Source organism: Hakea prostrata, chromosome 7 (assembly GCF_041222555.1).
Source record: "Hakea prostrata isolate BN-2017 chromosome 7, UWA_Hpros_2, whole genome shotgun sequence".
Classification (NCBI taxonomy): domain Eukaryota; kingdom Viridiplantae; phylum Streptophyta; class Magnoliopsida; order Proteales; family Proteaceae; genus Hakea; species Hakea prostrata.
The window spans coordinates 69,018,680-69,035,427 of record NC_142606.1 but is presented as its reverse complement, the minus strand read 5'-3'; the positions used below and the strand labels follow the sequence as shown (position 1 = coordinate 69,035,427).

The 16,748-nt window shown below is 35.7% G+C and overlaps 1 protein-coding gene and 1 pseudogene across 5 annotated transcripts; both read right to left on the bottom strand.

The window, feature by feature from the left end:
- Window positions 1–3,994: 3,994 nt before the first annotated feature.
- On the bottom strand, window positions 3,995–8,047 carry LOC149011859 (uncharacterized). Of its 5 annotated transcripts, none has more exons than XM_089164488.1 (8): window positions 7,851–8,047; window positions 7,636–7,755; window positions 7,210–7,548; window positions 6,278–6,679; window positions 5,474–5,992; window positions 5,069–5,227; window positions 4,802–4,891; window positions 3,995–4,511 (listed from the first exon to the last, which is right to left on the bottom strand). In XM_089164488.1, the coding sequence occupies exons 3-8, from the start codon at window positions 7,259–7,261 to the stop codon at window positions 4,378–4,380; spliced, it is 1,356 nt and encodes a 451-aa protein (XP_089020614.1). In that variant the 5' UTR covers window positions 7,262–7,548; window positions 7,636–7,755; window positions 7,851–8,047; the 3' UTR covers window positions 3,995–4,377. The 5 variants fall into 5 exon arrangements, with proteins under 5 accessions (XP_089020614.1, XP_089020613.1, XP_089020612.1 ...); XM_089164487.1 differs by having other exon boundaries at window positions 7,662–7,755; XM_089164486.1 differs by lacking the exons at window positions 7,210–7,548; window positions 7,636–7,755; window positions 7,851–8,047 and having other exon boundaries at window positions 3,995–4,252; window positions 4,410–4,511; window positions 6,278–6,944.
- Window positions 7,361–9,324, bottom strand: LOC149011858 (uncharacterized; annotated as a pseudogene).
- Between the last annotated feature and the right edge of the window lie 7,424 nt (window positions 9,325–16,748).

Here is a 16,748-nt window from a genome sequence, read left to right as displayed (position 1 = left end):
AACCCAGCCAGACCTAACAGGGATTTTCTTATATGCACAGATGGTGCGTGGCGAGTCACCTGCAGCACAAGGAGCATGTGGTTGTATTGTATAGGACCCTGGGAGTGCTTTTGTCGAAGCAAAGACGAGTGAGCAAAGGCGACCTCGGCCTCTATGGTGGAACCTAAAGCTATTCGCGATGCAGTTCTTGTTGCAATTTCAGTTCAATAATTTCGAATTGTAAACCTGCTATTTTAGCCATCAATAGACAGCCTCTATCTTTAAGTTTTGTGATATAACTAGGTCTAGCAACATTTTGGCAGATTAACTGGCAGGTGCAAACAAATTTTGTCCTGATAAAGTACATTTTCCACCCCCCCCCCCCAAAAAAAATAAAAAAAAATGAAAGGAAAAAAATCTTAGATTGAAATCGGCCTGAAGCCATGTGTTAGACTTGGTCTTTGCAGAAAGAGAGATTTCCGGCATGTGTCGGTGGGGTAGAAAGATTTTAGGGGTTTGGCGGTTTTCGGCGAAGGTGGACACTTTTTAGCAAGGCGTGGGTAGAAGATAGGTGAAGGGATTTTTCTTTTACACACCTAAGGGTTAGGTATGGGAGGGTTTAAATGGGTGTAATTATGTCATTATACTTAAGTGAGGGCTATATGATCATTTAATTTATGAGTTAAAAGAATTTTGGATGAAATTTTAACAGTGTGCAACTTGTAATTTTAAAGTGTATAATATGTGATTTAGGCCACTAAAGTGAAGTATTTAGAGTTTAATTCCCACTAAGGTGTGTGACCTATAAAAAAACTTGGGAAAAAAAATGATTCTAAAACTTAATTATTAAAGGTGTTTGCATAAAAATGTCTCTAAATATCTACAAATAGTGGCACTTTTTAGGCATTTATTAACATTGTCTCTAAAATAAGACATTAAATACAATTTTTTGTTAGTGCCTCAGAAAAATATTTTACAGATGTTTTTAAAGCCTTACTTTTTTATAGTATAATTGTGTCAATATCAATTTGAAAGGTCCGAAACACATTGTACTTATTAGTTCACGGTTGTTACATTGTGTCAATATCAATTTGAACTTAACGATAAAATTCAGCCATATCATCAAAGTGGAAAGTCCTTTGCACATTGCGATCAGACTATAAGAGGATAATAAAAAGGAGACCAACTAAGAAAATTTTAGTATCATATAAACTAAATAATCAGACTACCTTATAATTCCTATAGAAGATTGCTTCTTAGCTATACACATTTTTGATCAAGTATGGATGAAATGACATACAAGAAATATGTTATGAAATTTAATTCCTTATGATTCTTATCACTTTCTTTTGACGTACATGATAACAAAGTATGAAGTTGGATATAAAGTCTTTGTATAAGGACAATGATTTGAGTCAAATCTAGATTGTCCTTGTATAAAAACATTTTCTAGATTTAGTACAAGTCCATATTTAAGTGGCCATATGATGTGAACACAAAGATCCCCTGGCCAAAATCTCAAGTGGAGCCCTTAGTATGGTTCCAAGAAACTACCCTAAGCTACTCGACCACCTTTTGGAGACTAAATGGGCATTTTGCCCTTTTAATGTTTTTATAATTTGAGTTGAGTCCAAATTAGTAAGTTAAGTTGAGTTTGATTTGATTTGAAGAGTTCTACTTTGTTTTAAATTATTTTAAATGAGTCTTAAGTTATCTTAATTATTGTGTTTTATAAGTTAATTTATAGTTTGATTAACATTTGTGTTTTAGTAAATTCTAAATCTAGGGTTGAAGTCTTCAAGTAATTATATTCCGTTTTAAGTGTCGTGGTCAAGAGGTGGGACTCTTGTCCATTAGGGAATCCCAACCTAAGTCAGTGTCTTTGTTTGAAGGTTATAAATAGCCCATTTGTGCATTGTAATTTTCAGTTTTTGATGAATAAAGATTATTGAATTATTGCGGCCAGAATTGTTGATAGGGATCCTTTGAGGGGGATTCTGTGGTCGTCTAGTTCTACATTTTTCAAGCTTTTTCAATCCAGTTTTGCAACTCCTTCAAGCATCTTCAGCATTCAAGCAATAATTCCAGCAAGCATCCTCAACCTACAAGTAAGTACAACAGCTTCCCCAACCCCTTTTAGACTCCCTTCCCCTTGCCCTGGGATCACACAATCAGCCCTATCATTAATTTCCCAATTAAACCAGCTTCCCTTAATGCAGAAAATTTCTGCACTTCATCTTCTTCCTTAAGAATTCTACAGAATTTTTAAAACTCTAAAAATCCAGACCTGTCCACACTCCTGGCCTTACTTTATAATTCAAACTTATAGACACTAGTTCTGAAATTACAGAACTAGCAAGGATAGCCCATCATCCACCCTAGCCGAGCCATCACAAAGCCTTAAATTCTGATTCATAAAAATATCCAGAAACCTGCTTACATTGTAACTGAGGTTGAGAGTGAAAACCCCTTTGAAACCCTAGAATTTTCATTCTTCTTTGCTGGAATTTCCTGGGAATAAAACCTAAACTAGGGAAATTACTTCCATACCTTTAGCCCTAGACCATTGTTTACATCATCATACTCTTCAAATATTCGTTATATTTATGATATATAACAAATTAATGCTCCAATACCTAAAGTTGCAAAGCTCTTTTTATAGAATAGACTGGCCCTTCTTCAAATTTTGATAGGTTTTTCCATCGAGCTATTTAATTTTACTTTTTTTTTTTTTAATAAAAGATGAGCTTTGTTAAAAGAAGAAAAATAAAAAAGATTATAAGGAACATTAACGCTTAAACTTGCAATAATAGTTGCACCCAATAGCTGGTAAATTTTACTTAATACACAGTCACACAGGATAGTTCCTCTACACATTGTTCACCATAACAACACACCAGTGGGTGATTAATTACTAGTACACCCTTTCATGCATGCTTATTTGGTTCTCTTCCCAAAGACATCCGAGGAAGACGTGTTAAACACCAATTGCACAAATAATGAAAGTTCCACCAGTGCATATATACTGATTGGGATAATTGCTAGAATGACTATTGGGAAAAAGACCCATAAACGAACCTCGGACGGAAGCATAAACAAGACAGCTGCCACAAAAGATATCATCATCCCCACTATAGAGATGAAGAGAGATGAAAGGCCCAACACTAGCATTCGAGGCAAAGTTGACAAGAAATCTTCTTCTGCAAATTGTGAAGTTATGATGGCTAGAAACATCAACAATGAAGCAACGGAAGAGGACAGTGCTAGCACATTTGATATGACAAAAACTGTAGAAAACTTGTCATGTATGTATTTATCGGCTTCTCCTCCTCCTCTTGTAAGAATACGGCCAGAGTCGATACCTGGTATTGTAAACACTGCTGCAAACATTATGGTACTAATCAACGTTGCTACCACCATACATTGTGTTGATGGATCCTTCATCCATTTTGCTCCTTCCCCTAGTAATTCTTTATGCTCTTCTGTGAATATTGCTTTTGGTGTTCGGCCATTTTTATCTTCAATCCAATGATAGTTGGATTTCATAATATATTCCACTTCCTACATGTAGATGAAAAAGAACTCTTAAAATTCAGATACATGCATCATGGTCATGACTACTCAAACTTTGAATGCACGAATTGATGACTACATGAAAAGCAAAATGAATCACCTTACTCCAGAGTAGCTCACGTTGCATTTGAAGAGCTGCACCAGGAATTTGATTCAGCCTTTCGATATTAGCTGGTGTTTTGGCGGCTAAATGTGATATGTAGTCTCCTGATTTATTGGGCATTAGTGCAAGATCATTCTTCAATGGGCCTACATGATGAATAAGCCCAAAAATCTTGCCTTGGCGGTGTTTGATTGCATAGTGGAATATTGTTGCATCATCTTGTGAGCCTGATCTCAAAAGTTGAGGACAGGTCTCGATGCATTCTTTGATGAATTCAACTGTTCCATTCTTGGTTGCCCAAAACATTGCGAAAGGAGGCCCTGCCTCCACCTGCTCGACTTTATCAACTTCTAATAGCATTTCCCCCCATATTTCTTTTAGTAGCTTTAAGGCTTGAAAATGCTTCAACTTGTCTTCATAAATGTCCTTGCAACTAGGCACTGTTCACCATGCATCCACTGTAGAGAGTGAGTGATTATCTTTCAATGTATATGATGATGTGATGGCGGGTCCGGATCACCTTCTTGTTGGGGGAGCATGCATTGCTTCCTGATGTTTCTTCACCCCCCTATAGGGGTAGCACCCACGTATGACCCACTACAGGTTGCATTTGAAACCTTTCATTAGTATTTTGACGTAGGCTATACATCTGTTGTGTTGTGAAAAAGCATCAGGGAATAAAACAATATGTGTTCCTCCGACAGGGAGATGATCATGACTGGCTAATGGGGAAGGGTGATGCTCCATTTCTTACCTGATTTAATAAGTATATTCTGAAATGGCATGCAAAAGTGTGACTTCAAAAGTTGAAGACAGAGGTTCTTGCTTGGACCAGGCATGGGCTCGTCAGTGGAATCTGTAGTTGTAGGTTAGAATTTAGATCCTTCCCACCTAACCTGCTCATACAGCCATATACCGCTACTTATATGAGTGTGAGACCCAATGCCTTGCCTTGCCTTGCCCTAACACAACCAGGCCTGCAAGTGTGGGTCCCACACTCATGGAGAGGATCTGGACTTGAATTTGAAAGCACCACGAGAGAGAGAGAGAGAGAGAGAGAGAGAGAGAGAGAGAGAGAGAGAGAGAGAGAGAGAGAGAGAGAGAGAGAGAGAGAGAGAGAGAGAGAGAGAGAGAGAGAGAGAGAACCTTGACTATTTTGTCCGTTGGAGTTGAAGGAATTTTCTACATCTCTCATCGTGTGCCAAGTATTTTTTGCATCGACATGAACATCTAGCACTGCTCAGGTCATATTCATACGTATAGAGAGAATTTTTACTTCAGATAGGTAGAATGAGTCATTTTCCATTTGTGTCGATTAACAGTAGAGCTAAAATCAACATTAAAAAAAAAAAAAAAAAAAAAAGAAGAAGAAAACTAAAACTGTGGAGCTAAAAGAAAATACAAAATACTTACACGAGTAGATAAAATAATATGCTATGTTCCCGAAACTTATGGTTGGTAATGAACTTTTGAATGCCGTTTTCCCGCCTGCGAGTTTCGTCAAGGCTATCTGTTCACGGAACTTGGTCATTACTAAATGTGGGTACTTCTGCACTAGATCAAGAGCTAGGCCTGCAGTACAAATAAATTATTTAATTAAAAATAAAAAATTATTGGGAAACCCAACATTCAAATGAATTAATTTGGTTGCCTATTGATAGACAAATAAAGTGGATTCATCAGTTTTAAATTAGAGCAGATGCCACTTTTACTTACAACACCCCTGGCCCGTAAAAAAAAGAAAAGAAAAGAAAAAAAGATAAAAAAAAATAGAAAACCTTCTTGGAGTGGGAGATATACATAAAGATATATACTTACCATAGAATTCACCCTCAATTAGATAACTAAGAATTGCAGTTCTAGAATTTTCAAACTCGCCGTCACAGTCTTGCTTCTGAGCACCTACATCTTGGCATATGGTGATCGAGTAAAGATAGTTCACCACACCTTTGTTGCCGGTCGTTGCGGCAATGTTTATTGGAATTGTATCTCCATAGAATTTGCTTTGAAGCAACACTAGTTTCTTATCTTTTTCTACCATGGCCTTGACTGTCTCTTCATTCCCCATAGAAACAGCAATGTGGATGGCCGTTCTACCGTTTTTGTCTTCTCTTGATAGATCATCTACAGACATCATGTTTATCAATTCTTTTGCAATTTCAACTTTTTCTTCTTGAATTGCCACATGAATTGGAAGTTCTCCTCTCGTGGTGAGCCTAGCTCTAATTGCTCCCTTATTTTCCGAGAGTAACTCAGACATAGTCTTCCGGTTGCCATCAACAATAGCTTTGTACAAAGGTAGACACCATGTGTAAGCTGTGCTCCTCTGAGTTGTCCCTGCCAAGATCAACCACTTTCATTTAAGCTGCTAGCTCAGTACTTAATGTACATACTGTATTTTAAATTAGAATGAACATTCAGAAATCAGTGATGGGCTAGGCTTAAGCCCTTTTGCCATCAGGGATCTCATGAATTGGGTTATCCAAGTTGCCCACAAAAATGTCAGTGCGGATCCATCATTGGTGTTAGGCACAGTTAATGGAGTGACACATAACATTTTATAACTTGAAATACTGTAGGTGAAGAGAAAGTTGAAATCATGCATGTACATTGATTACTTACCTAGAGTAGTATTTGTTGGATAAGTGAATTCAAACATGATAACTAGTTGGCTCCAAATATGTGTGACATTGTCTAGTTCGTCAATGTATGGTAGTGCCCTGGCTCCACATTTTTCTCTGAATATTGGTATAATTTCTTCCTTCTTCTTCTGCCAATCCTCATACTCTCTGGAATTATCTTCTGGCTGATGTTTTGCTCCAGCCACATAATCCCAAAATCCTTTCTTCTTCAAGAAGTTTTCCATACTATCTTTCCAAGTCTTATAGTTCTTTTCTGTCAGAGTGGGAATCTCGTCAAGATCATCATCTGTTGATGATTCATCATTTTCTTCTGTCAGAGTGGGAATCTCGTCAAGACCATCATTTTCTTCTGTCAGAGTGGGAATCTCGTAAAGATCATCATCTGTTGATGATTCATCAGTTTCACTTAGGAAGAAAGTAAATCCATTTATATTATTGATGCTAGAATGAATACTAAGAAGTAGAAAATAAAAATTGAATGAACACAGAGATTTAACGTGGTTCATCCACCAACGTGTTGTGCTACGTTTACCGATGAAGAACTTTCACCATGAAGGGAAAAGGTTATAGTGGAGACCTCTCAATAAATTACAAAACTCACATAGAGTTCTAATAGGGTAAATGGGTCGACCCATTAGGTTGGGTCGTACCATATCTAATGGGGGTACACCCTTCCCCAACCCCCCCCTACCTCCCCAATTCTGAAAATGAGATCAATGATAGGCTCCCAGGTCTTTCTTCGCATCATAGATCTCACAAATCAAGTCATTTAGATTGCCCACCAAAATATGTTGAATCAGATGAATCTTCAATGTCGGATAAAAGCATTCGGGTTAGACATAACAAGTAAAAACAAAATGAATGAAAAAGAAAAGATAGTAATTGTAATATTTTTGCTTTAACATTGCTTACCTGTCGTGTTTGTTGTATACATGTAAGCCAATTGGGCCCAAATATGTACCATGATGTCTTGCTTTTCAAGATTTTTTAGTTTCTCATATTCACACTTTCTCCTGAATAATGATATGATTGCTTTCTTCTTCTGCAGCCAATCTTCATATTCTTAGCTGAAAGTATTTTCAGGTTCACGTTTTGCTCCAATCACATAATCCCAAAGTCCTTTTTTCTTCAAGAAATTCTCCATTTCATCTTTCCATTCTTCATGGTTTTCCTCCGTCAGCATAGGAATGTCTTCATCGCTGAGCCCTTCTGTTACTGATGCCACATCAGTTTCCTTCTGTCCTTCCATACCTATATATGAATGAAGAAACCAAATTATACATTCTTCAACTGACATGCATAGAAACGAACTTCGAAAGTACCGGAAGAGGTGTTTACATGGATTCTGTAATTTTGTCCTTTACCTTCCATGTCTTAGCAGTGAAGCAGTGATTCTCTCCTCTTTTAATTAAGTAGTATTGGATGCAGAACAAGAAATGGTGCTTGATATCGATGAAGCTAAATGGAAAGAGAAAACAACATTCGAATTGAGTGAACTCCAGAAGAGAAAATTTCTACCTTCTAATTACTCTTAATAGTGTAACAAAGAGTACCATATAACTAGGGGCAAGTCTTCTTCCCTGCAAAGAAAGCTAAGATCTGTTCTCTCGCCTGCGATTAGGCTCTTCTCAAAGCGATTTCCTTGGCAAATCTACATTTTCTTCTCCACTGTTTTGTAACACCACACATTATTCTCCATTGTGAAGCGATGATTTCTGCCTCGTTGCCGAGTTCTGTGGTTAATACACGATCTCCTCTACTTCTTATCTCCATTATACTCCTTGACTTTCAGTACTTTATACCACTTACTGTCGGTAGTTGGCTTCTTTATTACTTACCTATTTTTTGAGGTCTTTATGCTACTTACTGTCCGTAGTTGGCTTTCTTTATTACTTACCTGTTTTTTGAGGTCTTTATACTTCTTTGTTTCGGTAGTCGGGTAGTTGGCTTCTTTATTACTTACCTATTTTTTGGGGGTTTTTCGTGCTGCTCACTTAAATTGGGACAAGACTCTTGTCCGCCAACTTATAAAGCAAAATTTATATGCTACCCACTTCCCCACCATTTTAAACAATTACAAGTTATTCATTGTTATATTTTGAAGTTTTGATGGACCTAAACACTCCTAAATGACAATAATGCACTTCACTCACCCTTAACTGGACGAAGGAATTCTCTTTCACCTATCTTCTACATGATAACATCTCTACCATAGATCGTGAGAGAAAATTGTTGCTTTACGCTAAATCAGTAAAAGGCCTGAATGAGCCACAAGAAGATGATTCTTCGTCATTTGAAACCCTAACTACCGCTTCAGTTGGTGTTACTTGCAAATGTTCGTTTGGTTTGGAAGATGAGTAGCCAAATTCATCCCCTGGCTAGGATTAGTTGATGTGAAATGAAGAAACATGATCAGATGAAGATTTGAATTTGAGATTGTTTTCCATTCTAAGAAAAAATGATGCAAAACGATACTTGCATGGAAATCGAGATCTGCATTCTCACACATCCTTTTTGATGGTAACGGCATGGTCGATCCTGCAAAACCGGTTTTATGACTCCTAATTGAAGATTCATCACCACTCAAAGAGCTCTCGATCGGTGGAGGCGAAGTGGGAGATCAGGGGACTACCTGATTCTCTCCACCTTCATCTTCATCATCATGATCATCAAGATCATCAGTGTATATATTAATCTTCATTTTCATCCTTGTCAGCATTTAATTCTCAGATGATCTCATCATCTTCGTCATTTGCTCTTTTGCTTTCTTGATTTACTTCACTTCCTTCATCTATGGGATTTCAGATATTCGGACACTTTTGGCAAACTGAGATTGTCCATCCAACCATAGAACCTGAAGCTTTCCAAGGTTTGGCAATTGACAGACATGGCAGAGCAAACTCGTCGATTGTCTTGTAACGAGGAAGTTGGCACAATGAACCTTGGCATCACAGTTCCAACACAAACTCGGCTGATTGGACTCATAATACATCCTGTAGGATGGTTACACAGTTCACATTTCTTCATCCATAAACTTCCTTTCTTGGTTCTCTACTTCTCTCTTGCAACCGAATTCGAAAGGGAAAATGAGTTCAGGTGACTTAGAGTGAACCAGGGAGTTTGTTTGTAAATTTGAAAAAAATGGTAAAATAAAAAAATTCTGTCAACCCCATGGGAAAAATGATCATTTCAATTTCAAAGTCAATTTAAGAGTAATAAATTTTCAAAATGGCTAGTGTCGGCAACATGCAAATTTTGTCACTTAAGTAGATAGACAAGAGTTGTGGCCCAATTTGAGCGGGCGGCATGAAAAAAACTCTAGTTTTTTTTGGAAAACTAACAGCAACATCTGTGATTCGTCTCTTCTATTTCTTGCAATATAGGTTGTGTTTATAATTTCCTTTCTTGGTAATAGCATTTCTCTAGGGTCCGGTCCATTACGTGAATCCTTTTCTTTTGACTTGTCCATTCTTGAAGCTTTATTAGAAAACCTATTAAAGAAAAAAAACACAAAGGGCTTGGAATGGGATATGATGATTATTGGAAAAATCTTCTCATCCAAAGATTCATAGCTCCAGTTATAAGTAGTACCCTTACTGAGACACGAAGTTTGAACAGAGTGCTGTAGGTTAGGCAAATGGGCAGCCATCATTTCCTTATGCAACTAGCAGATTTGGGGAAATTGTAACAACGCTCAACTATGGACGGTGGCTTGTGAAAACCATTTATTTGCTCTTTAGATTCTGGATCCTAATATTCCTTTTGAGGATGTAAGTTTTGAGAAGTTTGAAAACATGGGTACATGCTCTAAATCTTCTTGCAAGCATACAAATGGAGAAAATTGCTAGACTCATAGGGGAAAGACTGGGCCGCTTCAAGAGTATGAAGTCCCCTAAATCTCTGAGGCTGCATTTGTTTGTTGGAATAAAGGTGGGGTGGGAAAATTCTTGAAAAAAATCAAATTTTTCTTACTTTTCCTTTAAATTCTAAAAGTGTAAATTGTTGGAGTGGGAAAGTGAGAGACAAGCTTCCTTAAATCAAAGAAACTTGTCTGATGAGGTGGCAACTCAACTTTCCCACCCTAAGCCTTTTCAAAACCCCACAAAATGTGTGGGACTTTGTGAAAAAGTTTGAAAAAGTAAAAAGTGAGACCCACTACTATCACTTTTCTACAAAACCCTTTCCTTTCCTTCACCCCACTATACATGGGGCCCACATGTTTTTTTTCCCACCCCACCTTTGCAAACAAACGCAGCCTGAGGGATTTTGGAAAACCCTTTGCTATCTGTGTGGAAAGAAAGATACTTGAGCCTATTAAACTTGGAATGAGGTTTCCATGTCTTAGAAAGGCTCCAATCTGGATTGCTATACTGTACGTTAAGCTTCCTTTAATTAGTTATTTTTATGGAGTTATTGGACACGATTCTAGGAAGTATGAGGTTAGATTTCTTATTGTAAATGGCGGTCATCCAAGGTTTCAATCCCTAACAGAGTGACTGTGTAAACTTTTGCAATAGCACATCTAGGGATTGGCTATGTTTAGGAAGCCTGGAGGCTTGATCATCGGTTGCAAAACAATGTTTTTTTCTTGCTAAGGCTCTATTGATTGAGCATGGAGTTTCGCCTACCTAAGTTGAACGAGGCATTCACTGTAGCTCCATCATCACTCATTGACTATGTAGCTGATTTGTTAAGGACCAAAGATGATCAGATAGAGATAGTTTCCTATAACTCAAACTAGCTCAACGGTGGCCACCGAGAAGAATTACTGTTACAAACCCTAAATGAGGAGGGAGTTGACATGGGTGTGCGCAATGATTTGTGTGATTCAAGTCCGCTTCAATTAAGCCCGTACAGGTTGATTGAAAGAGTCTCACTGCAGGATAGTATTCCGGCTCAAGTCCATGTAATTTTAGTTGATGAAGAAAGTTTTTTTTTTTTGGTAAACAGTTGATGAAGAAAGTTAGTCTGGTAGTAATCACAAAACCAGGACAATAAATAATGGTAAAGCTTTTTGAAATGCTAGCTCACTTCAAAAAATTGAAGTCCATGTCTGTTGAGGTCTAGGAAAGTAATTTCCAATCATTAAATCTTAATGGGCCAAACTCTCTTTCTATAAAGGGTCACTCAGAAATCAAGCCTATTAATGAGAAAGTGAACTATTTGTCAATTATGGCTTTATTGAAGGCTCTATTTTTGCTCTCAAAGACATTCTAACTCTTGATGACTTTTTGGTAGTTTCTAACACAACATAATGCTATCCTAGTCTTAGAGTCCTCAAAAAATGAAACCCTTAATGAGGGGGCTTCATACAGGGGTAAGGAAATATTGGGACAGTCCAATGGGTTTGGAGAGAAGGTGGAAAACCACTCAGATATTTCCTGAGCGTCAACAAGAGCACCCCCTATCATTATTAGAAAAATCTAGCCCTCTATTATGCCGGCTTCTTTAGCTTCAAATCTAGCCTCTATTGAGGAACCACCCAATTCTGATTCAGATCAAACACTTCCTAATGAGAAGAAAAGGCCTTCATCCTCTTACAAGATCACTGAGCAACTAAAAAAAATTAAGGCTGGAAGTTGAAGGTTAGGTTTTTTGGATTGTTTACTTTTGGCTCATGTGGGTTGGTTTGGTGGAACTACAATTTTTTGGAATGATAATGTATTTCTTTCTTTAATTTCTTTGAACCCTAATAAAACTGATGTAATTATTCATGTAAATTCTTCTGGTGTAGAGTTTCAACTTTCTTTGATTTATGGGCCTCCAGAAATAGAGTATAGAGCACAATTTTGGATCAATTTGATTCATATTGGAAGCACTATAAGTAACCCTTGGATTATCATTGGTGATTTTAATGAAACGTTGTGTCATGTCGATAAATTTGGAGGTGAACCTCAAAATAAAATGGATAGATTTAGGGAGGCAATAGATAGGTGTCATTTGCATGAAATTCGATTTTATAGGTCAAAATTCTATTGGTTTAACAAGAGAAAGGGTGGGGCACTTGTAGATGTGTGTTTGGATAGAGCATTTGCAAATAGTGATTTTTTCCATCTCTTCAGGGTCGTTATCAGGCCATAGGCATGCAACAGTGGGCTCTGATCATACCTTAGTGGAAATCCTTTTACAACCATCTAGAAGAAAACCTGTTAGATTCCACTACAGAATGAAGTGGGAAGATCACCCTGATCTTCTCACCCAGATCCAAAGAAGATGGGAATGTTATGGTACTGGCTCAGACATGTTCAAATTCCAAAAGAAAATCAATAATTGTACAAAGGTTCTAAACATTGGAGTAAAAACACATTTCTATCTGCAGCCAAGGAAACTGCTAGGATCCAACTGGACTTAGAGGTTTGCCAACAACGGCCTCCTAGTGATCAAAACACTTAGGATGAATTGAGACTTAGACACCCACTGGATTTTTCTTAATTGCTGAAGAAAAATACTGGCTTCAAAGGTCTAGAATTAGTTGGTTGAGAGAAAGGGATAGAAATACTAAATTTTTCTATGCTTCCACTGCCCTAAGAAGGCAAAATAGCTCTATTCTCAAGCTTAAGGATAGAAATAGTCACTAGATCATTGAGGAAAGTTTAATAAAATGTGAAATTTGGACTCATTTTTCTTCTTTGTATAGATCTTCTGATCCCCTTCCCCCTTATGATTTTCTTGAAAGCTCCCCACAATGTATTGGTGGCTAGGTAAATGATTCTCTATATAAACCCTTCACAAATGAAGAAATTAGAAAGGCTTTGTTTATAATGAAGGGCAATAAAGCCCTTAGCAATGGTGGTCTCCTAGCTTGATTTTTTTAAAGGAATTGGGAAACCATAGGCAATGGTTTGACAAGGTATCCAACATTTCTTTGAAAGGGCCATATACTTAGAAGCCTCAATAAGACTGTGATCACCTTTATACCTAAGAGATCTAACCCTCAAGAAGTTTTCTATCTGAGACATATTAGTCTATGCACTTTCTCCTACAAGATAATTGCCAAGTGTTTGGCTAACGTTTAAAACCCATTTTAGGGAACATTGTTAGCCAAGCATAGAGTGCTTTTGTCCCATAGAGGGCTATTTATGATAATGTGGCCCATGAGTACTTGCATTTCATGAAAAAATCTAGGTTAAAGAGGGGGTATATGGCTCTTAAGTTGGACCTTTGCAAAGCTTAGATAACCTAGAATAGTCTTATTAAGGCATCCCTAAGGAGTTTTAATTTTGATGAGAAGTGGGAAAGGTGGATGATGCAATGCATCACCTAAAAGTTGATGATGCAATGCATCACCATAGTTAAATGTCACCTAAAGGTTAATGGTGACTTGACTAAGAGGATTGTCCTTCACAAGGGATTAGGTAGGGATGGTCCCTGAGTCTTTACATCTTCATTCTGTGCCAGGAAATGTTTAGTCAAAGCATGGAAAAATTTTCAGTCGAAATTACTGAAATTCCGACTGAAATATCCAATAAATCTGTAAATGAAACGAGATTTAAAAATTTTCCCTAAAGGTATATGTTTTGACCGAAACATATCAAAATTTTGTTCGAAACGTATTGAAATGTTTATGTTGAAATGTTACTTTTTTAGGTTATAAAATCAATTGCTTCGTGCAAAAAACCATAAATTTCGACTTTTCGAAAGTTTCACCTCTATTGCAAATGGAGATTTCAACTAGTTTCAAATTAATTTTTTTGAGTTTATTGCTTTCATCCTTAATTTCACCTAATTTCTGGAACTCCACCTTATTCAAACACTAGATTTGGTCATCTATGGGTGGATTTTCTCAAATCTTGCTAGGTGAGTTTCCGACTTCCCTATTTTTTTATTTTTGTTTTGTTTGTGCCTTAAATCTTTTTGGATTGCTTTCAAATTGAAGTATGTTTACTCTAGAGTGTTGATCTATTATTTTGTAGTGTCAAAATTAATTTTTGGTTCTTCCTACTTTAAAATTTTTTTTTATTAAAAATTATTTTGTAAATTATGTATATTGCTAAAATTGTTTTTGTATAGTAGATGTATAAGCTTCAAATTAATGTATGTAAAACACCTAATATTTTTTTAATTTAATTTTTATAATTTTTTTTTTTTTTTTTTTTTTTTTTTTTTTTTTTTTTTTATTTTTTTTTTATTTTAATATATTATAATTTTTTTTTATTTTTTTTTTTTTTTTTTTTTAAATATTAAAATATTTTTAATATATTTTTTTTTTTTTTTTTCATTTTTTTTTTTTTTTTTTTTTTTTTTCTCTCTCTCTCTCTCTCTCTATCTATCTATCTCTCTATATATATATATATATATATATATATATATATATATATATATATATATATATATATATATATATATATATATATATATATATATATATATATATATATATATATATATATATACTAGCAAAGTAAGACACGTGCAAATGCACGTAGCCATATGAGAGAGAAAAGATATCGAGTCAAAAAACAGAAAGAAAATTTTATATAAACTTTATTATCTAAAAAAAAAAACACACACACCAAGATCTAAACTTAACCATACTCACTGTTAAGCCAATCCTTCAATTTTGGTTAACGCATTAGTTTGTGACAAGAAACTAATATGTCAGAGTTTATTATATTAGCTGGTTTTATGGAAGAACTCCAACAACCTAGCTAGACTCAATAGTCATACAAGGAGATAGCAACTAAAGATATTATATTGGAAGAACACAATATTTAAGTCCGGCTATATTGCTATTGCATGAAAAATTGGTATTTTCAATTTTGACTAAAATGTCTAAATTATCCTTGTAAAAATTAGTAAAGAAATATCAAATAGTACAAAATTATTGGTATTTAAAACAATGATAAAGACAAAAACGGACAGAAAAAGATAAGGACTCTAAAGATAAATACAAATTTTTCCTTCTTTTGTTTGCATTTGTGTGGTCTTTTATGATTCTTCTTTTCTCATTATATCTTTGACGTTGATTTTCAGACAGTTTTGTTGTTGCCATTGTACTCTAAAGAGATAAGTAAATAAATGAATGGATTTAAAAAATATAAACTTAAATAAAGATAGTTGGCAACAATGAAATGAATGAATGGATTCAAAAATCTAGCCACATACACTTCATGCAAGATTTTCAAGCTAGTATTAACAAAAATGCTGCATAAAACAGAACTGTATCAATAGTACCTGCATATATGATGAGTGCATGTGCCGTATAATTAAGGTTACGCTTTGCTCAAGGAATCATACGAACTGCGAGCAACTGAAACAATAATATGATAAAAAGGAAAAATCAGATGAAAGGAAAGAAAGGAAACGAAATAAGAGCAAAACAAACAAAGAAATCTATTAAGCAAAAGAAACAAAGTTCAATATCTCAAACAGTGAGACCATAACCCTAGATCCTAAGAACCACAACTCTAAAACTATAACACACTATTCCTAGATCCCTAATCATTAAATCCTAGGTATAATTTTATTTGTATGGAAGTCTCCCTGCTGCCTATTTCCCTTTTTTCCCCTCCCTTCACCCTGTCGACAGCCTTGCTGTCCCACTTTTTTGGTGCATTTATCATGGGTAGAGTCGTAGAGATAGCAGAGATCTTGATGTGACAGCGTATTGCTTAATTAATTGGAATTTCATGAGGAAAATTATAATTAATAAGAAAATTTTCGGGATTTTGAAGTATGTTTTTGCTTTTAAATGGAATCGAAAAAGGATATGAAGAGTCAATTGATTTTTTTTCTAGAATGCTCCATTTTCTTGAAAAGGATAGTTTGGTCCATTTCTTTCCTATATGTTTGTGACTTTGTGTGAGTTCAATTTATGAATCTAGAAGGTAATTAATTATTATCCAAAGAATTTTTAGTATCAATCAAAAGAAATAAAAACAAAAAATTGAATCATGTGATTCCTCTAAGGTCAAGAATATCTATATAGAAGTCTCCAAAAGATTGGCTAAGATGGCAAAACATGTTATGGGTTTAAATGTATTTGGGATTGACATGTAGTTGAATCTGGACCACCCGTTCTGGTATTTTTCTTTCTTTTTGAACTACACAATTGAAACCCAAAAGGAAAAAAAACAAAAGCAAAACGGGTGATCGAGATCGAATCTCGACAACCACTTTACATCTGGACCGTTGGCAGCTCAATTCTGCTCATGATCAAAAAAAGTTTAGAATCTTACTGTTTATAAAATAAAATTTTGGAAGCGAAGTAAGAGCTTTGCCTTAGATTTTTGGTTCATCATATTTCAAATTTGTAAGATTCAGATAAGCATTACTCGAGATCACATCAACTTCACGGGCTGGATTTGAGGTTAGGATTGAACTGGCTAGAGTAAAGGGAGTGTTAACAGAAAAAGCAAAATCAGCAAGCAAATAGCCGAGAATCAACGACCACTAAATGTTCCTGCATGTCGCTCAATTGGAGTTTTAGCGTAGAAAGTAGAAACTACAAT